The 26,771-nt window shown below is 40.3% G+C and overlaps 1 protein-coding gene across 4 annotated transcripts; it reads right to left on the bottom strand.

Annotated features, from left to right (window-relative positions):
- Window positions 1-160: 160 nt before the first annotated feature.
- LOC148902518 (SLAIN motif-containing protein-like) lies at window positions 161-24,459 on the bottom strand. Of its 4 annotated transcripts, none has more exons than XM_088991134.1 (9): window positions 24,205-24,458; window positions 22,671-23,236; window positions 14,296-14,432; window positions 10,052-10,159; window positions 7,609-7,749; window positions 5,740-6,069; window positions 4,455-4,595; window positions 2,589-2,862; window positions 161-853 (listed from the first exon to the last, which is right to left on the bottom strand). In XM_088991134.1, exons 2-9 carry the CDS (start codon window positions 23,228-23,230, stop codon window positions 799-801), a joined length of 1,746 nt encoding a protein of 581 aa, XP_088847260.1. In that variant the 5' UTR covers window positions 23,231-23,236; window positions 24,205-24,458; the 3' UTR covers window positions 161-798. The 4 variants fall into 4 exon arrangements, with proteins under 4 accessions (XP_088847260.1, XP_088847258.1, XP_088847262.1 ...); XM_088991132.1 differs by having other exon boundaries at window positions 4,455-4,598; window positions 24,205-24,457; XM_088991136.1 differs by lacking the exon at window positions 4,455-4,595 and having other exon boundaries at window positions 24,205-24,459.
- Between the last annotated feature and the right edge of the window lie 2,312 nt (window positions 24,460-26,771).

The raw sequence follows: 26,771 nt of genomic DNA, 5'->3' as shown, positions 1-26,771 counted from the left end.
GGTTCTTTTAATAAATTCTCTACAAGAGAGTGAAAGCTGTCCTCAAAGCAAAGAGGCCCGTTTGCATAAGCAATTTTAGGGGATTCCAAAAACACTCATGCATCCCAATTCGATGCATCAGAATAACTTTTGGGACCAATAAAATGATTTAGAAAAGATGTTGCAGCTTAAATGTGCCTTGGCACAATCCATAAAGTATTTTAAATATCAATAAAGAGCAGTGTGGTAATGCTAAAGTTTACAATGTTATCTTACAATTTAATTGTCAACAATGCCAGCATTCAGAATTTCTCAGATTGTTCGACAGAGAGCAGAAAAAGTTGTCATGGAACAGTTAAATACAGTACAGAAAATGAAAAAAAAAACAACAACAAATAAACTAAACAAAACATCAAGCATGCAGTTACTTCCTGCCTACTTCTAGTAGGCATTCACGCAGAAAAAGGAACTTCCTTCAAAATCGTCATATCGTAAACATCAACAAGTAATTACAATGAATGGAAATTACAGCAGTTTCTCACAATCACCATAGAAAAATAAGTCAAATTGACCCAAAGGAAAATTTACTGGAATCTCTTCAGGGTTGTCCATATAACATTTATTGGCATGGGCCTTCTTGTTTAATCAAAGCAGGCAAGCTAAGGTATTCTTCACAATATTTCATGCAAGATAAAGAGAGTCTTGACTAAATCCAGTCTACGTTTTTTTTTATCCCCCCCCACCCCTCTCAAGATGTCACCGAAAAGAGGTGAAGCGAAGATTGCAGCAGCAGTAAACACCTTTATCGGTCATCGGATTTCAGTAGCAGCCATCTTTCCAGGATTCATCTGCGATTCTTGCCGTGCCCAATGACCTGTTAATAAAATTCAAAGTCTTTATTGGGTTATTGCACTACTTTTTATGACAAATGTTAAAGGAGAACCGACGTCTCCGGACAAGTTGTGTCCATAATTTGTAAAATGGCTTCAAATGACTTCTACTGAGCGTATTTTACAAAGATTCCACCGCATATAGCTATATTTTACATTTTAAGACTCGCGCTGAATATTCAGGAAGTCTTGTTTTTGAGTTGGTGACGAGTCCGTACGTGACGTCACTAAAGGAACGCCCCCTGACAGAAAAAAAAGACACATTGTAGCAGTCCTTCCATCACTTCAATGTATTTTGCTGTATTGTTTGGTCTGAAAACCTTGTGTTGCACCCAAAAGCCGCCAGAAGAGGGTGTCTAAGCTCCATAAGGAATTTATCAGCATGTGGAAACGGAGGTGGCCACAGGAGGTCGCCATTTTGTGCCTCTTTTCTGGTGATCGTTTCTCCCCAATGTTGCCTCAAAATGGCATGGAATAAAGTCTTTAATCGATTGCAAACATGTATGCTTTCCTCTTCAGAACTATTTGAATCATATTCATAACTGGAGGTGTAACTAGAAGGCATTGTTTTGACTCTTAAGCAATGCAAGATGTACTGGCGTGACATCACAAACTGGGGGCGGGACTTTCTGAAAATGCCCAATTCGCAGCTCAATTTTTTGCAGATTTTGGACACTAAGTCATTTTTATTGATGTTTTGCATTTGAATAAAAATATCATACTGCGTGTTTTGGGTATTTTAGATGCTATAAAACGTTTTTCTGATGTCAGTTAAGAAACAAAAAAGTGACGTCGGTTGTCCTTTAAGTAACATCATAAGCAAAGGGGAAAAAATATATACAGTAAAGTCTTGTTATATCGATATTCAAGGGAGCCCGAAAAAAATATCGATATAACCGGGACCATCGATATATCCGACCCTGTTTGCATGTAATTTTCTCCGTGCGTGCATAGAAATAGTATCGATATAACCAGGACTATCGATATATCCGATATCGATATAACGAGACTTTACTGTATATTACAACTCAGCGGAAACATTCATGATGGTAAGATGAAGGACAACTGACATCAGAAAAACGTTTTATAGCATCTAAAATACCCAAAACACACAAGCTGATATTTTTATTCAAATGCAAAACACCAAGAAAAATGACTTAAAGTGTCCCAAAACTGCCACAAAATGAGCTCGGAACTGGGGATATTCCCAGCGGACAAACCAGCCATTTCCAACAGAGCTTGTGCGCCATCTTGTGCATTTTCTGGGCGCTACATTGGAGTCCAGACGGCTCGAATTGATAAGGAAGGACTTCTTTAATCGATTGCAAACATTTATGCTTTCCTCTTCAGAACTATTTGAATCATATTCATAACTGGATGAGTAACAAGAAAGCATCTTCTCCGAATCTGAACTCTCTGAAGCCATTGTTTTGATTCTGGAGCAAGGCAGTTTGTGAAGGAGTATCCAGGCGTGACGTCACGAACAAGGGGGGGAACTTTCTGAATCTCCCCAGTTTCAAGCTCATTTTGTGGCAGTTTTGTGACATTTTAAGTCATTTTGATTGGTGTTTTGCGTTTGACTAAAAATATCAGCCTGCGTGTTTTGAGTATTTTAGATGCTATAAAACGTTTTTCTGATGTATTATAAGTTAGGAAACAAAAAACTGGTGTCGGTTGTCCTTTAACATTCGGGCTTCCAAAGTGTTTTGTTCTGCTTACCTCCGAGCCGGCTGTGACAGTTTGCTTCTGGTGGGCCCATGCTGTCCACGGGTCACGGTGTTCCGTCCAGAGCCAATGGACGCTCTGCCCGGAATGGCTCCGCCATTAGCGGAGGCGGCAGACTGGACCCGGCGAGCGCCCGGTGCTTGGATAACAGGCAGTCCTCTGGCAGGCTGCCGAGATGCCATTGAGCCCACGGGGGCAACAGCTTTCACCGGAGTTCGCAGAGAGAGAGGAGACTGTCCGTTGCTGCGCGGTCGATTGCCGGCCATACCTTGAATGAAACAACAGTGTTTGGTTTATGGCGTGTTGTAAAGTGAAGACTAAAGAGAGAGGTAAAAATGTCTTAGAGGCAAGGAGGTTTAATAGGCAGCAAAATGAGATTGTCAGATAGTGTTTGTACTTTGCGATTGGTGTCAAACTAGATAGAAATGTTTCTAGTCATTTGCTTTTTAAAATAGTTCCGTTTTAATAATTAAAAAAAGACTGTATTTTCCGGTGTATAAGGCGCACCGGAGTATAAGGCAATGAATGGTGTATCTTGGAAATGTTTCTTATACAGTAAAGTCTCGTTATATCGATATTCAAGGGAGTCCGAAAAAATATCGATATAACCGGGACTATCGATATATCCGACCCTGTTTGCATGTAATTTTCTCCGTGCGTGCATCGAAATAGTATCGATATAACCGGGACTATCGATATATCCGATATCGATATAACGAGACTTTACTGTATAAGGCAAACCTTGAAGGAATGGAAAAAAGTTTTCCAAATATAATATATAAGTACAGTGATACCTCGGTTTACGAACCCCTTGGCTTACAAACTTTTCGGTTTACGAACGTTACATTTATGAATATTTGACCTTGGCATACAAACTATTTTTTGAGACACACACAGACGGAGCTACCACAATGAGTGATGTGTCGTTCGCGAACGAGCCCGTTCTTCCAACAAGAAAATGGCAGCAGACCGTTTTTGTCCTCTATTCCCCAGTCTTCAGTTAAAGCCATGCGATTGGTCAAGAACGCAGCAGTGAGGGAAGGTGGTTTAAACATTAAAGAGACAGGCAGACGACAGAGAGAGAGAGTGACAAAATGGATAGAAAACAGTGACATTTGGACTTGTTTCAACTTGGATAGTTCAAAGGCACAGTGTAGACTGCAAGGTTAAAATTCCCATCAATCAGGCTCCACAAATAACCCACACAAGCCATCTGTACACTTGATGCAAAAAGCTATCAACCCAGCTAAACAGAACGCAATTGATGAGGAATTAGATAAAATTATCGTAGAGAAAGCACCTTCAAGGGATTATTCCTCAAGATGGTGAAAGAAGAAGGCTACGTTCCTCATCAACTGTTTAATGCTGAGGAAACCGGCCTCTCCATTCCATGAAGCCATCCACGACCATCACAAATGTAATTAAAACGACGTTATTATACAGTATAGTCCTTTAATTATAACATTTATTATACATAAAATAAAGTATATTTTGTGTAATCTTAAGGCTTAGAAAATTAGAAGGTAGAAAATTATGTTTAATGGGAACCTGGGAACGGATTATTCTCATTTTAATGGTTTCCTATGGGAACTTAATTTATGGGATACACACTTTTCGCCTTACACACTCTGTCTGGGAACCAATTAAGTTCGTAATCCAAAATATCACTGTATTCCCCCGATAGCAATTTACAAACATTGGGAAGTTCCTAATTCCAATAATTGATACAGTCGTAAATTGCAACTGGGTGGTGGAATGCAAGCGTCATTGCCGAGGGATAAATTATACAACAGGCGAGTGTCATTCTTTTAGAGAGGGGGGGGGGGGGGGGTCCAGGAAAAAGAGGCAGGGGTGAGTTACCTGAGGACGGGGAAGGAGTTAAGTGGGACATGCGGTTGCCGGAGCTCTGGAGGTTAGCCTCCATGCTACGGCTGTTTCTCACTGCCTCCAGAGAACGTAGGCTGGTGCGGGGGGCCAGATTAGGCATGCTGTGCCTCAACTCTTCTGGAACCACAAGGTTGAGAAGATACCAAAAATGTCATCATCGCCTCTACTGATGCTCATGCTTTGACAAAGTAATAGTGGTAATAATAATAATAACAATAATAATAATACAGTAAAGTCTCGTTATATCGATATCGGATATATCGATAGTCCCGGTTATATCGATATTTTTTCGGACTCCCTTGAATATCGATATAACGAGACTTTACTGTAATAATAATAATAATAATAATAATAATAATAATAATAATAATAGTAAGCACCAGCGTTCACTCAACCCGGAAGTAACTCAAATAGATAGAAAGCTAGCTCGCTAGCTAGCTAATAGATACAGTAATAATACATTTCATTTATAAGCGCCTTTCAAAACTCTCAAGGTCACTTTACAGTCACAGGATACGTTTTTCCGTGGGTGAGCAGCGGCAGCCACATGCGCCAGCGTTCACTCAACCCGGAAGTAACTCAAATAGATAGAAAGCTAGCTAATAGCTAATAGATAGCTAGCAGGTAGCTAGCAAGATAGCTAGCGAGCCAGCTAGATACCTAATAATAATAATAATACAGTAAAGTCTCGTTATATCGATATTCAAGGGAGTCCGAAAAAATATCGATATAACCGGGACTATCGATATATCCGACCCTGTTTGCATGTAATTTTCTCCGTGCGTGCATAGAAATAGTATCGATATAACCGGAACTATCGATATATCAGATATTGATATAACGAGACTTTACTGTAATACATTTTATTTTAAGTGCCTTTCAAAGCTCTCAAGGAAACTTTACAGTCACAGACAAGCATAGGGACTATAATAAACAAAATACAATGACAAAATAGAATACAATACATAAATTATAAATAGAAAAAAGAGAAAGAGCTATACAGAAAATGCAATTTTAAATAGGTGGGAAAAGAATCGATGTTACGAATGTTGGGAGGGAGTGAGTTCCAGAGTTTGGGGGCAGAGCAGCTGAAAGCTCTGTCCCCCATCGTGCTGAAACAGGCAGGGGGGGGGGCACACAGAAGTGGAGGAAGAGGATGTGAGGCAACGAGAGGGGAACGTAGGGGAAGTAGTCAAATATAAAATTTCAGAAGCTGCAAATAACAATAAAACTAAATAATAAATAACAATTTACATACCCTCACTCTTCGCAAATTTGAGAAGCTCCGCACTGGGGCCCTGAAGAGCACGTCTGGGGGTTCTTGTGCGAAGCACCCCGAGTCTGCCACCGTGCTCCTGACCGTGATTGGAAATTGAAGGCGACAGACAACGCGGCGAGCCCAAAGGCGACGGGGTATAGCGGTGGCGTTGAGGGAGCACGGGACTGAATTCATCTTCTTCATCTTCCAGGCTGTAGTTGTCAAATTCCTGGTCGCTAAAGGTGCCGCCCCGGCGGAGAGATTGCAGGGACGTCGTGGAGCTGCGACGTGATGCCGATGCCGAACTGGAAGCGTAATCTTGCCTCAGACCTGTGGTTACAAATATACGCGGGCCATTAAAAAAGTGTTCACACAGGTGTCAAAGTCAAGGCCCGCGGGCCAAATCCGGCCCGCCACATCATTTTTTTCGGCCCGCGAAAGCAAATCAAACTTGTTAAATTCCATGACGATTGCTAAAATCTGAGCCAAAATTTCATATTTTTGGATGTCAAGCACAATAAAAGTCATTATTCTTGACTTCAGATTTGAAAACGAGTTATTCCTTAATTTGCTGTGTGCTCTATATGTAATATTTGAAGGGATTTAAACATTCTAATGGCTTCCCCAAATTCAGAACGGCCCTCGAGAGGAAACCATAACTACAATGTGGCCCGCGGCAAAAAATGACTTTGACACCCCTGTTCTAGAGGACTAACGAGTCCGTCTTTGAGAGTTTTGAAAGGCGCTTATAAATGAAATATATCATAATTGTTGTTATTATTTTGAATTTAGAACAAAAACATCATAATGGGATTTCCGAATTTGAGCAGCATCAACAATGCTGGAATTTTCTTGATTTTCCCCTTAAAGGACAACCGACACCATTTTTTTGTTTCCTAACTGACATCAGAAAAACATTTCATAGCATCTAAAATACCCAAACATTCGCTAGCTATTAGCTATCTATTCGCTGCCTAATAGCTATCTATTTGCTGCCTAATAGCTATCTATTTGCTAGCTATTGGCCATCTATTCGCTGGCTAATAGCTATCTATTCACTAGCTATTGGCTATCTATTCGCTGGCTAATAGCTATCTATTCGCTGGCTATTAGCTATCTAGTTGCTATCTATTCGCTGGCTAATGGCTATCCATTCGCTAGCTAATGGCTATATATATATATATATATATATATTCGCTATTAGCTATCTATTCGCTGGCTGGCTAGCTTGCTGTCTATTTGAGTTGCTTCCGGGTTGAGTGGGCGGTGGCGCGTGTGGCTGCCGCTGCTCACCCACAGGAAAAGACTTGTCCGGTGACTGTGGAGTGACCTTGAGAGTTTTGAAAGGATCTTAGAAATGTATTATGTATGAGCTTAGAAGTGTATTAGCTAGCTATCTATTAGATATCTACTGGCTAGCTAGTTGGCTGGCTATCTATTAGCTATCTGGCTGGCTATCTATTAGATATCTATTAGCTAGCTATCTATTCGCTATCTGTTGGTTATCTGGCTAGCTATCTATTAGATATCTGTTAGCTAGCTAGTTAGCTGGCTATGTGTTAGCTATCTGTTGGATAGCTAGCTAGATAGCTATCTATTAGTTATATATATATATTCAGGTACCTATATATTAGCTAGCTATCAAGTTGGCTATCAGTTAGCTATCTGATAGCTAGGTAGCGAGCTTTTTATTTGAGTTATTCACCCACAGAAAAACCGATCCAGTGACTGTAAAGTGACCTTGAGAGTTTTGAAAGGCGCTTAGAAATGAAATGTATTATTATTATTATTATTATTATTATTATTATTATTATTGTTACACATGCATCCATGCATTTCTTCTGTATTACTGGGACAATCATTACTCACTCTCCTCTTGTAGTCGAGCCATGATCTGGACATCGGTAAGATCCTGCAGCTTGTAACCCATAGAGATGGAGTCATCCGAAGTACTCAGCTCGCTGTCTATCGAAGACTGGGAGCTCAGGGCCGAGGGGACACCCGTGACGCCTGTCAGGTGGGGGTCGGGGGTGTATTCAAACAAATACGTTGACTTGAGTCATGATATGATTCATAATATTTGCTTTTGTTTTCCAACCTCAATCACAGAAGAATATATATGTAGAAAAGTATTCGATACTGTATATCAGGGGGTGCTCACACTTTTTTAGCATGGGACCAACTTTTGAAATAAAGTCAAAATTCACTGCCAGATGTGCCAAAATGTATCCACTCCATGCCAGGGTTTTTGTCATTGTCACTCAAATTTCAGGACCTACACAATATTGAGTTTTAGGACTATATACAGTAAAGTCTCGTTTTTCGATATTGGATATATCGATAGTCCCGGTTATATCGATACTATTTCTATGCACGCACGGAGAAAATTACATGCAAACAGGGTTGGATATATCGATAGTCCCGGTTATATCGATATTTTTTCGGACTCCCTTGAATATCGATATAACGAGACTTTACTGTAATAACAACAATAACAATAATAATAAATTCAATTTCTATCTAAGCGCCTTTCAAAACTCTCAAGGACACTTTACAAAGCCACTGAGGAGAAACTATGATCACACTTAGCTATCTATTCGCTAGCTATTAGCCATCTATTTGCTAATAGCTATCTATTCGCAAGCTAATAGCTATCTATTCGCTAGCTATTAGCTATCTATTATTATTATTATTAACTATCTATTAGCTAGATAGCTAGCTTGCTATCTATTTGAGTTACTTCTGGGTTGAGTGAACACTGGCGCATGTCGTTGCCGCTGCTCACCCACAGGAAAAAAACTTATCCTGCGACTGTAAAGTGACCTTGAGAGTTTTAAAAGGCGCATAGAAATTAAATGTATGATGATGATAATAATAATAATAATAATAATAATAATAATAATAATAATGATTATTATTAAAACATTCATTTGATGCTTTTCCCCCCCGGCAAGCGACTATCAAGCATGGCAATAAGGTCTTTGTACAAAATATAAAACAAGATGTTCCTAATTTGAGACTAATTCGAGACTGAACTCCCTCCCAGCCCTGCCCCCCCTGCCCCTTCCCACTGCCACACTCCCCGAACTCTGAGTACACGCTACACTATCATCCTGAACTCTATTTTTTTCCGTTTTTTTTTCCTGCAAGACCTCACTTCAACCTTTTTTTGTTTTTTTGCAATACTACACTACGTAGCATATTTGACAATATTTGAAGACTTTGACTTTTGAAATAAAACACACCAGGAACAATTCTACAGATCACAGGTGTAGGATTATATTCGATCACCATAGCATAAACCCATGCAAGAAAAATGGTTACAGGCATTGAAGATAACATTAGCAACATGAAGAAAACGTAACACCCGTCGAGGCAAATGAGTTAGGCACATTTCATTGACGATAATACCGTTTAAATACGTTAAAAAGAGCATTTACCCGCCCAGGTATAAATCACACCTACTTAAAACCACTAAGCATTTTCCATCGTATTCTGACTGTAATTAAAAGATCCTTGTGTAATAATAGCTTTTTGCATCGTGCACGTTGTTTGTAGAGCCTGATTGATGTGATATTTTAACCTTGCAGTCTACACTCTGCCTTTGAACTAACAAAGTTGAAACGAGTCCAAATTTCACTGTTTTCCATCCATTTTCTCACTGTCTCTCTGTCGTCTGCCTGTCTCTTTAATGTTTAAATCACCTCCCCTCACTGCTGCGTTCTTGACCAATCACGTGGCTTTAACCAAAGACTGGTGGCGGGCAATAGAGGATAAAAACAATCGGCCGCCATTTTGTTGTTAGCAGAACGTGCTCGTACGACACATCACTCATTGAGGCAGCTCCGTGTGTATCCCGAAAAAAGTTTGTTTGCCAAGGTAAAATTTTCATAAATTTAACGTTCGTAAACCGAAAAGTTCGTAAGACAAGGGGTTCGTAAACCGAGGTATCACTGTAATTTTAATTGTCTTAATAAGAGGTCCGACTCGTCCGCTTGACCCTTCTCACATGGTATTCACATTAAATATTTTCTGTAATTATTCTTCTGTTCATTTTGTTTTATTATGCGTTTAGTTTGACAGCAACCACCGATTCCCTATGACATTAAAAGAGATGAGCAATAATTTCAAGCATATGTGATTTATAGCTGACCCAGCAGTAAAACATGCAAAAAAAAAAAACTCAAGTGGTCCAATTATTGACACATTAGTGCACACATGACAAGTGACCCAATTCCCAGTACAAAAACAACAGATTTCGGCCCCATCGGTGGCGTTGTGAAAAGCACAGCGTGTTATTGTCATGCCATACCTGAGCTGCCACAGGTTAGTAGAGATTTGTTAGTTGATTTGTGATACCCAGGAGAAATCAGGCCTGTCTCTGTTGACGGGCTGCTGTACACGTTCCTCCAGCGGGATGCTGCGGGGCAATAGGAAATGACAGATGGGATGACAAATTGTGTACGGCAAAGAAAAGGAAAGGTGGGACAAGTGTCATGGATAACTTGATGTGAAGGGTTTCAAGTAACAAAAGATGGAGAATGAGGACGGATTGGTGTTCCGACTCAGCCGCGGGGAAAGAGCTTGTTCAGTATGATATAGTGTAATAATAATACAGTGATACCTTGGCTTACAAACTTAATTGGTGCCCAGACAGAGTGTGTAAGGCGAAAAGTGTGTATCCCAAAAATTAATTTTCCATAAGAAACCATTAAAATGAGAATAATCCATTCCCAGGTCCCCATAAAATATAATTTTCTACTACTACTATTACCCAAACTACACAAAATACAGTAAAGTCTCGTTATATCGATATTCAAGGGAGTCCGAAAAAATATCGATATAACCGGGACCATCGATATATCCGACCCTGTTTGCATGTAATTTTCTCAGTGCGTGCATAGAAATAGTATCGATATAACCGGGACTATCGATATATCCGATATCGATATAACAAGACTTTACTGTATACCTTATTTTATGTATAATAAATGTGCGATGGTACTATAATTAAAGAAATAAACATTACTGTATTATCGATGAAAAGGTTTCTTCAGCCGTCATCTGGACTTCTTTGAAGGTGTCGGACGTTCCGCTTCTTATCCAAGAAACTTCATCAGCAAACTGTACTGTACTATATAATAAAGTAGTTTTATTTACCTTTGTGATGGTCGTTGATGGCTTGATGGAATGGAGTGGCCGGTTTCATCAGCATTAAACACTTGATGAGGAACGTAGCCTTGTAGGTGCTTTCTCTGCGATGATTTTACCTAGTTCCTCATCAATTGTGTTCTGTTTAGCTGGGTTGATGATAGCTTTTTGCATCAAGTGTACAGATGGCTTGTGCGGGTTATTTGTGGAGCCTGATTGATGGGAATTTTAACCTTGCAGTCTACACTCTGCCTTTGAACTATCAAAGTTGAAAAAAAGTCAAAATTTCACTGTTTTCTAGCCATTTTGTCACACTCTCTCTGTCGTCTGCCTGTCTCTTTAATGTTGAAACCACCTCCCCTCACTGCTGCGTTCTTGACCAATCACATGGTTTTAACCGAAGACTGGGGGGGTGGAATAGAGGACAAAAACAGTCGGCTGCCATTTTCTTGTTAGGAGAACGGGCTCGTTCGCGAACGACACATCACTCATTGTGGCGCGCCGCGTGTGTCCCAAAAAATAGTTTGTATGCCAAGGTAAAATTTTCATAAATGTAACGTTCGTAAACTGAAACGTTCGTAAGCCAAGGGGTTTGTAAACCGAGGTATCACCGTTTTTTGTTGTTGTTTTGACTTCAAGATGGCGTGGCGAGAGTGACTGCCTTTGCTGCAGCTTCTGTATTTTGTTTTTGTACTTCTTCTTTTCCTTTCCCCTTCCTTCCATCGCTTTGCTGCTGTGAAATGTAAATTTGTCCACTGCGAGACTAATAAAGGATAATCCACTCCAACGACTGCTGACACCAAAGCGGTAACGATGGTTTGCCAAAACATGCACTTTCACTTTGATCCCTATCATTTAAAGGACAACCGACACCATTTTTGTGTTTCCTAAATGACACCTGAAAAACATTTTATAGCATCTAAAATAGCCAAAACACGCAGGCTGATATTTTTAATCAAATGCAAAACACCAATAAAAATGACTTAAAGTGTCCCAAAACTGCCACAAAATGAGCTCGGAAATGGCGAGTTTCAGAAAGTCCCGCCCCCTTGTTCGTGACGTCACGCCAGGATACTCCTTCACAAACTGCCTTGCTCCAGAATCAAAACAGTGGCTTCAGAGAGTTCAGATTCGGAGAAGATGCTTTCTTGTTACTCATCCAGTTATGAATATGATTCAAATAGTTCTGAAGAGGAAATCATTGTCATGATCTGGTTGGCGACCAACGGGGGGCGCTGTCGGCCCCGCCTACACCTGCACAGGTGCTGGTCGTCCCGATCAGATTGGCGACCAGCGGGTAGCGACGTCAGCCCTGCCTGCAGCCTCGCAGGTGCTAGTCGTTTAATCATTGACACTTAAAAGGACACCCGGCACGACCATCCGGTGCCGGTTCATTGTTTGTCTGCTGCTTGTTTGCTGCATGCATTGTGTATGTGTTTGTTTGTTTGTTTAACTTTGTATTTTTTCCATTCAGATGATTTTGATGTTTTACATTTTGTTCCGGGGCGGCCCGGTAGTCGAGTGGTTAGCACACCGGCTTCACAGTGCAGAGGTCGCCGGTTCGCGTCCCGGTCCGGCCTCCCTGTGTGGAGTTTGCATGTTCTCCCCGGACCCGCGTGGGTTTTCTCCGGGTCCTCCGGTTTCCTCCCACACTCCAAAAACATGCATGGCAGGCAGATTGACCACTCCAAATTGTCCCTAGGTGTGAGTGTGAGAGTGACTGTTGTATGTCTTTGTGTGCCCTGCGATTGGCTGGCAACCAATTCAGGGTGTCCCCCGCCTCGTGCCCGAAGACAGCTGAGATAGGCTCGAGCAACCCCCGCGACCCTAATGAGGAATAAGCGGCACGGAAGATGAGATGAGATGAGACATTTTGTTCCTGCTGACTTTATTTTAATACAATTTGTCAAACAACCTCCTGCTCCCTCCTGCCTGCTTTTTGGGATCCGAACCCGCCATCACCACCTCGCAAACCGTGACAAGCATAAATGTTTGCAATCGATTAAGGAAGTCCTTCCGTATCAATTCGAGCCGTCTGGACTCCAATGTAGCGCCCAGAAAATGCGCAAAATGGCGCTCAAGCTCCGTTGGAAATGGACTGATTTGTCTGCTGGGAATTTGTGCAAACTTACACCTTTTCTTTATGCGTGTTACCGCAATTGGCCGTGGCACACAACGATTCACCATTGCGTTATTTATGTAGTTATCCTTCTAATTTCGCCATCGACATGGTGTTTTCAGATGAAAAAAAGTACCCAAAATGCATTGTGTGTCGCTTTCTCGGTCAGGGGCGTTCCCCTCCGTGACGTCACGTAGGGGATCGTCATCAACTTGAAAATAAGACTTACTGAATATTCAGCGCCAGTCTTAAAATGTAAAATATAGCTATACTCGGTGGAATTTTTGTAAAATGCGCTCAGTAGAAGTCATTTGAAGTCATTTTACAAATTATGGACACAACTTGTCCGGGGGTGTCGGTTGTCCTTAAAAAGGAAATTTGGCTCGAAATGAGTTACACTCAACACAGGGTAGAACATTTAGAGTCATTTTGCCTGACTATGAATCGACCCCCTTGTGTTTTTGTTTGGGTCTTACTGAAAGTAGGCACCGCACAAAGCAAAACTTATGAAAAGAGCGTGTCAGGTGACACATTTAACCAACTCACAAGTACACACCCAACATATATCGAAAATAGGCTTCCGTACAATAATACAAGTACAGTGAGACCTCAACTTACAAACACCTTATCTTACAAACTTTTCGTCTTACAAACGTCAAATTTCTGAAAATTAAACCTTATAATAAGCACTATTTTCATAATACACACCCACCACGGCTGGCGGAGTGATCTTCGGCGGAAGCACAAGACCGAACAGCACCAGAGGTTAAGTTACCAACAGTCTTTATGGAAGGTGACTCTCCTTCCATAAGCCATCAACGACCATCAAAAAGGTAAATAAAACTTTATTTTACAGCACAGTTTATTTCTTTAATTACAGTCCTCATGTAATGTGCCTCTCTTTCCAAACAGCAATTCCCTTTGACCTCCAACGCCATTCCATCAAGCCATCAATGACCATCACAAATGTAAATAAAGTGACTTTATGATACAATGCAGTGTATTTCTTTCATTACAATACAATATCACATTTATTATACATAGAATAAGGTATGTTGTGTGTAGTTTTAAGGCTTATTTAGTTGAAATGCATATGTTATGGAAACCCGGGAACGGATTATTCCCATTTTAATGGTTTCCTATGGAATTTTTTTTTTAGATACACACTTTTCTCCTTACACACTCTGTCTGGGAACCAATTAAGTTCGTAAGTTGAGGTCTCACTGTATTGTTTTCCCACTCCTAATCAAAGCATGTGTTTTAAAAGTAATAGGTAAAAGACATACTTTGGTCCAAACGGTTGATTAGGGTTCGACATGCCTTCTCCATCTCCGGGCTCGGGTTGTCCAAAACTTGCCGGCACCACTTTAAGGGAGACTCGGGACCTGCGTCCGGTACTTGTTTTTTAAGAGATGCGTATAACCTGTCGACAACAAAGAAAATCCAAAGTGACATTTCAGAGTAAAAAAAAGAAAATGAGTGACAAGGGGGTAGGGATGAGGTTACTCATTCACTGCCATTCGTGGAATTGAAAATATGACGTAGAGCAGCATTTACGGATTTATTTGGGTTTTGTTTTTTCATGCTTGGGTGCTGATAAAGCACTGGCCATGGCCCCGGGCAATGTTTTATTTTCTTTTCCACAAGGGGGCTGCATTTCCCCCTTTTTTCCATGTTAGCGCTTTGTTCCAGCTTCAGCTGTTTTTAAAGCGCTATATAAACCAATCTGTATGTATTGCATTGGATTTTAGACTGCCGCCCTCATTTCAAGCTCATATAACTCCAGACCCATATAATTAACTAATTCACTGCCATTCACGAATTTATTCAGGAATTGTCTCATTCACTGCAATTCATGAATTTATTCGGGAATTGAAAATATGACGTAGAGGGCCATCCCAGAATTTATTCGGGTTTTGTTTTTTCATGCTTGGGTGCTGATAAAGCGTTGGCCATGGCCTTGGGCAATGTTTTTTTTCTTTTCCACAAGGGAGCAACATTTTTCTTTTTTGCATTTTCTTTCTCGCTTTGGCCCGTTGTTAAAGTGTGAAATAAACCAAAATGTATGTATTGCATTGTATTTTGGACAGCCACCCTCATTTCAAGCTCATATAGCTCTATACCCATATAACTTAGGAATTAACTTTTTTTTGTGATGAAATAAGACAATCTAAGGTTTCTTATGCTGCATTGAATGTTAATGTTGTCCTTATGTCTTCCTTTTTTTGTTCTTTTGACTTTAAGATGGCGCCACGAGAGTGGCTGCCTTTCCAGCAGCTCCTGTATTTTGTTTTTCTACTTCTTTCTTTCCTTTACTCTTCCATTCATAACTTTGCTGCTGCGAAATGTAAAATTTCCACTGTGAGACTAATAAAGGTAAATCCAATCCGATCCAAAACTCAATATTCTGTGGGTCCTGGAATTCAAGTGACAATGACAAAAACCCTGGCACAGAAAAAATACACATGAAATACATGAAACAACAATGTAATTGAGATCTGAATATTGCTTCAACAAAATCAATCTCCATCAAAAGCAAGCCGTGTGTGATTATCATGCACTTTATTTCTTTTTTTGGTATCACAAATGTGCTTTTTTCCAAAGTGATGGAAAAACAGACATAAGTGCTTTGTAGTGATGGTTACATGAGCTGATCCCTTGAGGTGTGTGTACAGAAAGGACGCGGACCAACTGGTTCAGAAACAGAATCAACCGCAAAGTGTCTTCCAATTGGTCAAACACAAAAGCAAAAATAAATAAATAAATAAAAAATCCCAGCAGAATGAGCAACAACAAAAGAAGAAATATTTAGGTCGCACATCCCCCGCTGCTTCTCGACAGTATTTTGTGGTCTGTTTGTGCAACGACGGCACGATTGGGATTAAACTGCATCACGCTTTTGATTTTGGCTTCATGAATATACAGTAAAGTCTCGTTATATCGATATTCAAGGGAGTCCGAAAAAATATCGATATAACTGGGACTATCGATATATCCAACCCTGTTTGCATGTAATTTTCTCTGTGCGTGCATAGAAATAGTATCGATATAACCGGGACTATCGATATATCCAACCCTGTTTGCATGTAATTTTCTCTGTGCGTGCATAGAAATAGTATCGATATAACCGGGACTATCGATATATCCGATATCGATATAACGAGACTTTACTGTAGTTGCTTTTCCATAAAAAGTTCAGAAGTGGTTTAAATTGTAGTTTTTAGTGGTGCTTTTGCTTTTACAATTTAAACGTATTACAGTGATACGTCAGCTGACAAACTTAAATGGTTCCCAGAAAGTGTGTGTAAGACGAAACGTTAGTCTGCCAAACATTGTTTTCCCATAAGAAACCACTAAAAATGAGAATAATCCGTTCCCAGGTCACCCTAAAACATACTTTTCTACTAAATAGTCTTAAAACTACACAAAATATACCTTAATTTATGTATAATAAATGTGCTATTGTATTGTAATTAAAAAAATAACCTATACAGTATAATAAAGTCGTTTTATTTACCTTTGTGATGATCGTTGATGTAGTTGCCTCTTCATGATATCCGAGTGAAGTTGCCATGCTTTCTCGGCGATAATACCCTCACTCACATTGTCCCCTGCTAGCTGCTTTTCGTTCATCCAAATCAACAGAAGCTTTTCAACCTCTTCTATTGCCTGAGACCGTTGCTTAGACAACACAGAAACACCCTTAGCCACACGTAGCAATGGTCGACTTAGCATACTGGTACTTGACTGCTAAGTCACACAAACGCACACCTCTTTCGTGTTTTTCGATGATCTCTTTCTTCTGCTCGACCGTCATTTTCTTTTGTGTCATCTTCGGCTTAACATTCGTCTGCGGTAGGGTCTTCTTCAGTCCCATAATAGCAAAAGTACTCTACTCGATAATAAACCACATCCGCACTCAAAGACAACTAGTCCGCCAGCCACTATGGACTTCGTCTGCCAAGATTATATTCTCGCAAATTTAATGTTCGTAAAGTGAAAAGTTTGTGAGCTAAGGCGTTCGTAAAATAAGGTATCACTGTATGTCTCATCTGCTTGACTGATCTATTGTAAATTATGAGATTATATTTTCCTGTCAGAGGAGTACTCAGATAACAGCAGAATAATTACAGTTCATTGCAATCTATTTTTTTTAATTTGATGGATGTATTTTGGTTTGTTTGTCTGTCTGTGTAATCTCTAGGTCGTCGTACAGGAGTGGTCCATTGATGAAAGGGTTTCTTCAGCCGTCATCTGTACTGTTTTGAAGGTGTCGGACGTTTTGCTCCTCATCCGAAAAGCTTCGTCAGCGAACTAAATTTGTGCTGGTAGCTCTGACCCTATATACAGTATATCGCTAATGGACAGAGGTTGCAGTGCTTTGATAGGTCCCAACTTTAAGGTTGAGGGGAGCAGTGAACTATACCCGTAAACTAATCTGATTACTTCTTTTATCCTGTCTGATTACGTTCTATGAATGGCCCTGATTGCCTCATTCACTGGTATCACGTTTTTTTGTTTGTTCAATAAAAATGTCCGTTTGAGGGAAGCTTTTGTTGATAGTAAATATGGCCCGTAAACCCCTTCAAATGAGATTAGATAACGTCTTTATTCCTCAACGGCCTTCTTGATCCTTCCGTTTCTTCTTCTACTTCTCCCTGGGAACCGCCTTCTCTGATTGGTCGACAAGATGACATAAAACGAACAACAATAAAACAGGCCAAAGTCCAAAGACGTCAATTGATCAAAATATTCAGTGCTTGACGAGCAAAAATGTGTCCAGTCCAGTGCCAGGGTTTTTGTCATTGTCACTCAAATTCCAGGACCCACCGAATATTGAATTTTAGGATGACATAAACATTCAATGCAGCGTATAAAACCTTAGACTCTCTTCTTTTATCAGAAAATACAGTTAATTCCTAAATGATATGCGTCTGGAGTTATATGAGCTTGAAATGGGGGCAGCTGTCCAAAATACAATGCAATACATGCTTATTGGTTTATTTATATTGCGCTTTAACAACAGCTGAAGTTGGAACAAAGCACTAACATGGAAAAAAGGGAAATGCTTCCCCCTTGTGAAAGGGTAAAAAACATTGCTAGAAGCCATGGCCAGTGCTTTATCTGCACCCAAGCAAGAAAAAAACAAAACCCAAACTGTGCCATATATTCCATAAAATACAGTATATATTATACTTGGAAAATATTTTTTCATTCATTTATTGAATGAAATTCATTCATTGGGTGGGATTCATTCATTGAAGGTGCGCCTTATAGTCCGGTGTGCCTTATACAGTGATACCTCGGTTTACGAACCCCTTGGCTTATGAACTTTTCGGTTTACGAACGTTAAATGTCTGAAAATTTTACCTTGTCAGACAAACTATTTTTCGGGATACACACGGAGCTGCCACAATGAGTGATGTATAGTTCGAGAACGAGCTCGTTCTCCTAACAAGAAAATGGCAGCCGGCTTGTTTTGGTCCTCTATTCCCCTTCCCCAGTTGTCGGTTAAAGCCACGTGATTGGTCAAGAACGCAGCACTGAGGGGAGGTGGTTTAAACATTAAAGAGACAGGCAGACGACAGTGAGAGAGCGTGACAAAATGGATTGAAAACAGTGAAATGTGGGCTCGTTTCAACTTTGATAGTTCAAAGGCAGTGTAGACTGCAAGGTTAAAATATCCCATCAATCAGGCTCCACAAATAACCCGCACAAGCCATCTGTACACTTGATGCAAAAAGCTATCAACCCAGCTAAACAGAACACAATTGATGAGGAACTAGATACAATTATCACAGAGAAAACACCTACAAGGGATCATTCCTCAAGATGGCGAACGAAGAAGGCTACGTTCCTCAACAAGTGCTTAATGCTGATGAAACCGGCCACTCCATTCCATCAAACCATCAACAACCATCACAAAGGTAAATAAAATGACTTTATTATACAGTACAGTTTTTTTCTTAATTATAATACAATTGCACATTTATTATACATAAAATGAGGTATATTTGGTGTAGTTTTAAGGCTTTTAGAAAGTAGAAAATTATGTTTTATGGGGACCTGGGAACGGATTATTCTCATTTTAATGGTTTCCTATGGGAAATTATTTTTTGGGATACACACTTCGCCTTATAAACACTGTCTGGGAACCAATTAAGTTCGTAAGCCAAGGTATCTCTGCATTTGGAAAATACACAGTACACAAAAGATATTTCCTGATGAGGTAGAGGATAGTCGGGCGATGCATAATTTGGAAATAGAATTACGTACTCTGCATAGCTAACCGTGACTTCAATCAGCAAGACTTGTGCAATGATCCACCCCTGCATTCCCCGAGAGTTTAGACAACGTCATTTGGCGCCGGTGTTTCTCTCCAAGTAGTAGTTCGGTCACAGTTGTGGCTCTGTGTCACATGCTGCGCAATCCCACCCAAAGCAGTTTATCCATGTCGCAGCAGACTGGCCAGGCTTGATCAGATTATGTTGCGATCAGGATTACGCAGTAGTTTGGCTACGATGCATCTCTCAAACATATGATATGGTTAATGATGAAATAAAACGGGATTGGGTAGCCTGGCAACGAAACTGGTAAATTGGCTGGATTCAGCATTTTTGTTCGTGATTTATTTTTATTGATGCTTTGGTAAATTATAGGATGCGTATTCCAATTGGAAGCCAAGAATAGGCAAATGAAAAGATGATTTACAGTCAAAACAAATTATCGACGCTCCCTAATTTACGAACATTCGAGTTACGAATAACGGTACATACGAACATTTTTGCGGGTAGTCAGTATCTGAAATGGCGTGGGCGTGCAACTTTTCCGCCGGGCGTACAACTTACAAAACGTCTCCGCCCGGGTGGCCGACAACTTCTTCAAGAAAAAAAAGATTGTTTTCCAAATCAAATCGTTTGCTTTATTAAATACAGTAAAGTCTCGTTATATCGATATTCTCGCGAGTCGGAAAAAATATCGATATAACCAGACTATTGATATATCCGATCCTGCGGCATGTACATTTTCTCGTTGCGTTCATAGAAATACAGTAAAGTCTCGTTATATCGATATTCAAGGGAGTCCGAAAAAATATCGATATAACCGGGACTATCGATATATCCGACCCTGTTTGCATGTAATTTTCTCCGTGCGTGCATAGAAATAGTATCGATATAACCGGGACTATCGATATATCCGATATCGATATAACGAGACTTTACTGTAGTATCGTAATAAGCAGTACTATCGATATAACCAATATCGATATAACGAGACTTTACTGTAAAGCAAACGTATGAACGGGGAGTAAAAGAAGCTATTTTCATAAAACAGTAAAATCCTTCACAAAATCACCATGGTGGGGTGAGGTTAAATTTGGATCGTTCGTACAACAGACTTCTTAGGCAACATAGGCTTAGTTATGCTCATGAGGTGATACCAGAGCAAATGGGGCAATCAGGCCAGTTGTAGACCTCATACTCAGGCAGTGAATTTATTTGACGACTGGTAGAGCGTCTGTGTTTTATACTTCCCCGTTCAGTGTTTGACTTCAACATACATTCCGTACAAAATATAGCACCGATGCAACTTATGAACAAATTCACTTTACGAACGAACGCTCGGAAACATATCTTGTTCGTAAGTTGGGGAGGGAGCGTCTGTACTGCACACAACCAAGCATCAGGACTAAGAGTTTAAAATGCACCAAAAAAGATTACAATCTACAAGTCTTGCCGATTGCTTCAAAGTACATTGGGATCTTATTTTGTCCTAATTACGTCTGTGTAAGCTCTCAGTCATACAGGAGCGGTCCATCGATGAAAAGGTTCCTTCAGCCGTCATCTGTACTTCTTTGAAGGTGTCGGACCTTTCGCTTCTTATCCAAGATGCTGACTAACGACTGGCCTGATTGCCCTATTTACTAATATTAAGCAGATTCTTTACTTACAGACAGTGTAGGTGTTTAAATAGCTGACATGACATTAGATATCAAGGAGACAGGATGAACTTAGTACGATTGCCCTATTTACTCTTGTACAACAGCCTGCTTAGGCAACATAGGATTAGTAATGCTCATGAGGTGATACCAGGGCAAATAGGGCAATCAGGCCAGTCGTTAGTCAGGACAATAGGAATTCGTAGACCCCATACAATAGATGTAATCAGTCACGACAATAAAAGTAATCAGTGGAGCCGCAGGGAGTAGTCCTCTGCTCCCCCCAACCTGAGAGCAGGGACCTATCATAGCAGAGTCCGGCACCACCATGTCTGGACTGTAGGGATATATATATATATAGGGCCGAAACTACCAGTAAGACTTTAGTTTGCTGAAGAAGCATCTTGGATAAGAAGCGAAACGTCCGACACCTTCAATGAAGCACAGATGACGGCTGAAGAAACCTTTTCATCGATTGTCCTAATTACTAAAGTTTGCCTGTAAAGGGTAAAAAAAACACACAAAAACCCATCAGGTTTCAGTCCAGTAATGGAGGCCTAAAATAACTCCATCAAAACCTGTCCAACAAGTCAAAAGCTAATTTGTTTTTCTCTTTTTAAAGTTGACTTTAAACGAGTGAGCAATAACAGCCTTTGGCGGTCACGTCGACTCCACTGACTGTTTCTGAAATCTATTCCCACCAGCTGGCTACATTTCCTTTGCTGATAAATGTCAAATGGCTAGTGGGGGTTGCTTGTTAGCTTAATGTCTCTGAATTATGACAAATATGAAATACAGTGATACCTTGGCTTACGAACTTAATTGGTTCCCAGACAGAGTGTGTAAGGCGAAAAGTGTGTATCCCAAAAATGTATTTCCCATAGGAAACCATTAAAATGAGAATAATCCGTTCCCAGGCCCTCATAAAACATAATTTTCAACTAAATAAGTCTTAAAACTACACAATATATACCTTATTTTATGTATAATAAATGTGCTATGGTATTATAATTAAAGAAATAAACGGTACTGTATAATAAAGTGGTTTTATTGACCTTCGTGATGGTCGTTGATGGCTTGATGCAATGGAGTGGCCGGTTTCATCAGCATTAAACACTTGATGAGGAACGTAACCTTCTTCTTTCACCATCTTGAGGAATGATCCCTTGTAGGTTCTTTCTCTGCCATAATTTTACCTAGTTCCTCATCAATTGTGTTCTGTTTAGCTGGGTTGATAGCTTTTTGCATCAAATGTACAGATGGCTTGTGCGGGTTGTTTGTGGAGCCTGATCGATGGGAATTTTAACCTTTCAGTCTATACTATGCCTTTGAACTATCATAGTTGAAACGAGTCCAAATTTCACAGTTTTCTATCCATTTTGTCACTCTCTCTGTCGTCTGCCTGTCTCTTTAATGTTTAAACCACCTCCCCTCACTGCTGCGTTCTTGACCAATCACGTGGCTTTAACCGACGACTGGGGCGGGGAATAGGGGACCAAAACAAGCCAAAACAAAATTTTCTTATTAGGAGAACGAGCTCGTTCGCGAATGACTCATTGTGGTAGCGCCGTGTGTATCTCGGAAAATAGTTCGTATGCCAAGGTAAAATTTTCATAAATTTAACGTTCGTAAACAGAAAAATTCGTAAACTAAGGGGTTCGTGAACCAAGGTATCACTGTATGTTGAAACTATGTTAAGTAAATTGGAGAAAAAAAACCTACCAACTGTCCTCATCTTCGACTTGGGCACACTCCTCCTCCAAATCCAGAACGTCCACCTCATCAAGAGTTGATTGCTCCATCCTTGAATGGCTTTCATCTAAAGTCTCAGATTCAGAACTTTCTTGCAAGGCGCTTTGAGACTGTCTCGGCCCACCGCTACAAGCTAACGTGAGGAAGCCACCATAAGGATTGAGATCCTCGGCTGCATCTTCATCGTGTTCATCCTCCAGACTGTTTTCCAGCTGTTGTGACAACTCCAAGTCTCCATTCTCCAGGTTCCCCGCTGCACAATTTAACCTCTCGCTGATATTAACGGATACTGTAAGATTACTCCAGTTGATGATGCTCTTGCTTCCCCTGTTGCGCAGGGTCTCATTCTGGACCTCCAATCGACGAACAAGTTCCTGCAATTTTCGGACCTCCTCCAACTCCACCCCGGTAAGGTCTTGAGTTCCTTCCACTTGCCCCTCCTCGTAGACAAGTTTGGAGCCCTCCATGAGGCCAGGGGGACTATCATTGCCAGGCTGGGTGACCCGGCTGGCGCTTTCTGGACCCACCATTCTCCTCTGTGGGGAAGATGCGCTTACATTAGCATGACTACGTTTTTTCGGTACGATCCAAATTGAACCTCACCCCACCATTAGTGAAGGGTTTTGCTGTTTTATGAAAATAGCTTCTTTTACTCCCCTTTCAACCCATCTATATTTTTTTTCCGCTAGGTTTTTAACGTCATTGTCGTCAAATGAGTTGTTGCTAGCTTTTAGATGCATATGTACTGCAGATTGCCCACTAGTATTATCCGCGCGATGTTGATAAAGTATTTTTTTGAGAGTCTCCTAAATGTTTTTTGCTCTTTACAATTTTTTTTTTTACAATGTATTGAATAAACTACATTACTTTGTTTGGCATTTGGCAGCCTATCTTTAGGATGCACTAATTTTTGCCTTAAAAGTGTTTATCGGTTTGAAATAAGTTGGAATTTTGTGTTGCCAAAGGACTCTGTAGTTTTTCAGAAACTCCTCCAATGTAAGGAACTACTACTCCTCTCCTTTTAGTATCTTCAGAATTTTTGGTTTCATTCCCTATTCTTTCCTTTTGACCTTTGTTAGTCTTTTTTACCAGCAAAATATTTTAGTTCGCTGACGAAGCCTCTTGGATAAGAAGCGAAACGTCCGACACCTTCAAAGAAGTACAGATGACGGCTGAAGAAACCTTCTCATCGACGATAATTAAATGACCGTCGGTTATTTTAGACATAGACAAAAATAAATTTAACTCGCATTTATTTCCTGTTTCGGAATTTGTGACGAACCATCTTAAGACGAGCCATGTGTTACAAACCAATTCAAACAAATCGACATTCACATTCGCACCACTTTGCGTTCGTTCAGATATTCGAGATACGGCAAGCAAAGTTACCCTTACGAATGATATTTGTACAAAATGCGGAGTTATTCCTCAAGTGAACGAAAAGAACAACAACTAGCTTGTAAGCGGGCTAGCTTTTTGCTATAACAAGCAAAACAACCCTTACCGGTGTGTGTTCCGTGGAGTCGTAGCGAGCCGTGATGGTTGAGATCCAAGCCGCCACTCGGAGCTCAAAAAATTCCCCGGAAGGTAAACGACTGCATGAATGATCCAGTGAATGTCTCCGTTAATGACCGCGTAAAACTCACGCTTCTTTTTCCTGGGTGTCCATGTTGTCGCAATGCCAGCGAGAGTTGAATAGTTGCGGTCATGTCGCTCGTCGCAAACTAGCTTGTTGATGGACTTTAGTTAGCATCAAGAGCGCGAGAACGGCAGAGCCCCTCCCCCTTCCCCACGAGATTTCATTCTGTTCACGAGCGCCCTCTATTGGAAGGACGCCGTAGTGGTGAATAGACAGTTTTATTTACAGCCACTGAAAGTCGCTCTTCATTCAGTAGTTTGCTGTGGTTCTTAATAATAATAATAATAATAATAATAATAATAAATTTCATTTATAAGCACCTTTCAAAACTGTCAAGGACACTTTACAGTCACAGGATATTTTTTCTGCGGGTGAGCAGCGGCAGCCACACGCACCAGCGTTCACTCAACCCCGAAGTAACTCAAATAGATAGAAAGATAGCTAGCTAGCTAATACAGTCATAATAATAATAATAATACATTTCATTTATAAGCGCCTTTCAAAACTCTCAAGGACACTTTACAGTCACAGGATATTTTTTCTGCGGGTGAGCAGCGGCAGCCACACGCACCAGCGTTCACTCAACCCCGAAGTAACTCAAATAGATAGAAAGATAAATAGCTAGCTAATACAGTCATAATAATAATAATAATAATAATAATAATAATAATACATTTCATTTATAAGCGCCTTTCAAAATTCTCAAGGATTCTTTACAGTCACAGGATATTTTTTTCTGCGGGTGAGCAGCGGCAGCCACACACGCCAGCATTCACTCAACCCCGAAGTAACTCAAATAGGTAGAAAGATAGCTAGCTAGCTAATAGTCATAATAATAATACATTTCATTTATAAGCGCCTTTCAAAATTCTCAAGGATTCTTTACAGTCACAGGATATTTTTTCTGCGGGTGAGCAGCGGCAGCTCACTCAACCCGGAAGTAACTCAAATAGATATAAAGCTACCTAGCTAGCTAATAGATCCAGTAATAATAACACATTTCATTTATAAGCACCTTTCAAAACTGTCAAGGACACTTTACAGTCACAGGATATTTTTTCTGCGGGTGAGCAGCGGCAGCCACACACAGCAGCGTTCACTCAACCCCACACACGCCAGCATTCACTCAACCCTGAAGTAACTCAAATAGAAGTAACTCAAATAGATAGAAAGATAGCTAGCTAGCTAATACAGTCATAATAATAATAATACATTTCATTTATAAGTGCCTTTCAAAACTCTCAAGGACACTTTACAGTCACAGGATATTTTTTCTGCGGGTGAGCAGCGGCATCCACACGCACCAGCGTTCACTCAACCCCGAAGTAACTCAAATAGATAGAAAGATAGCTAGCTAGCTAATACAGTCATAATAATAATAATAATAATACATTTCATTTATAAGCGCCTTTCAAAATTCTCAAGGATTCTTTACAGTCACAGGATATTTTTTTCTGCGGGTGAGCAGCGGCAGCCACACACGCCAGCATTCACTCAACCCGGAAGTAACTCAAATAGATAAAGCTAGCTAGCTAGATAATAGCTACATACAATAGATAATAGATATTAATTTCTTTGACGATTTTGAACTTTTTTTGACAAACTTGGTACATGAACTGACAAAAATATTGCTTTTTTTGGCCGAATCCTCTTCACTCCTTCTGTACCTCGACTTTCAAGCATAACAGCTGCACTGCGATCATGTTTATGTTTGGCAGTTTTGGAAAATCACAGCTGGCCCTGTCTTGTGGGAATCATCTCCAGTCAAATGAAACAAAACACGCTCGACCAGTTAATGAAATTTCGCCTCACTAAGCTCATGTCACTTTTTTGTTTCCTAACTGACATCAGGAAAAACGTTTAATAGCATCTAAAATACCCAAAACACACAGTATGATATCAAAACAATGGCTTCAGATTCGGAGAATATGCTTTCTTGTTACTCATCCACTTATGAATATGATTCAAATAGTTCTGAAGAAGAAAGCATACTTGTTTGCAATCGATTAAATAATTTATTCCATGTCATTTTGAGGCATCAGGGGTGGGAAATGTCGCACCCAAAAAAGGCAGAAAATGGCGACAAAGCTCCGTGTAAGGAATTAATCAGCCCGTTTCCATAGGCTGATTAATTCCTTGCACTGAGCTTTGTCGCCCTCTTCTGCCTCTTTGTGGTCCTACATGACGTTTTCAGACCAAAGTACAGCAAAATGCATTGACGTGATGGAAGGATTGCTACAATGTGTCCTTTTTTTCGGTCAGGGGCGTTCCTTCAGTGACGTCACGTACGGACTCGTCACCAACTCAAAAACAAGACTTCCGGAATATTCAGCGTGAGTCTCAAAACGTAAACTATAGCTATATGCGGTGGAATCTTTGTAAAATACGCTCAGTAGAAGTCATTTTACAAATTATGGACACAACATGTCCGG

This window comes from Hippocampus bargibanti, linkage group LG02 (assembly GCF_051943395.1).
Source record: "Hippocampus bargibanti isolate YZ-2025 linkage group LG02, ASM5194339v1, whole genome shotgun sequence".
NCBI classification, from domain to species: domain Eukaryota; kingdom Metazoa; phylum Chordata; class Actinopteri; order Syngnathiformes; family Syngnathidae; genus Hippocampus; species Hippocampus bargibanti.
Note: the sequence above shows the minus strand (reverse complement) of the source record. Positions and strands in the feature narration are given on the sequence as shown.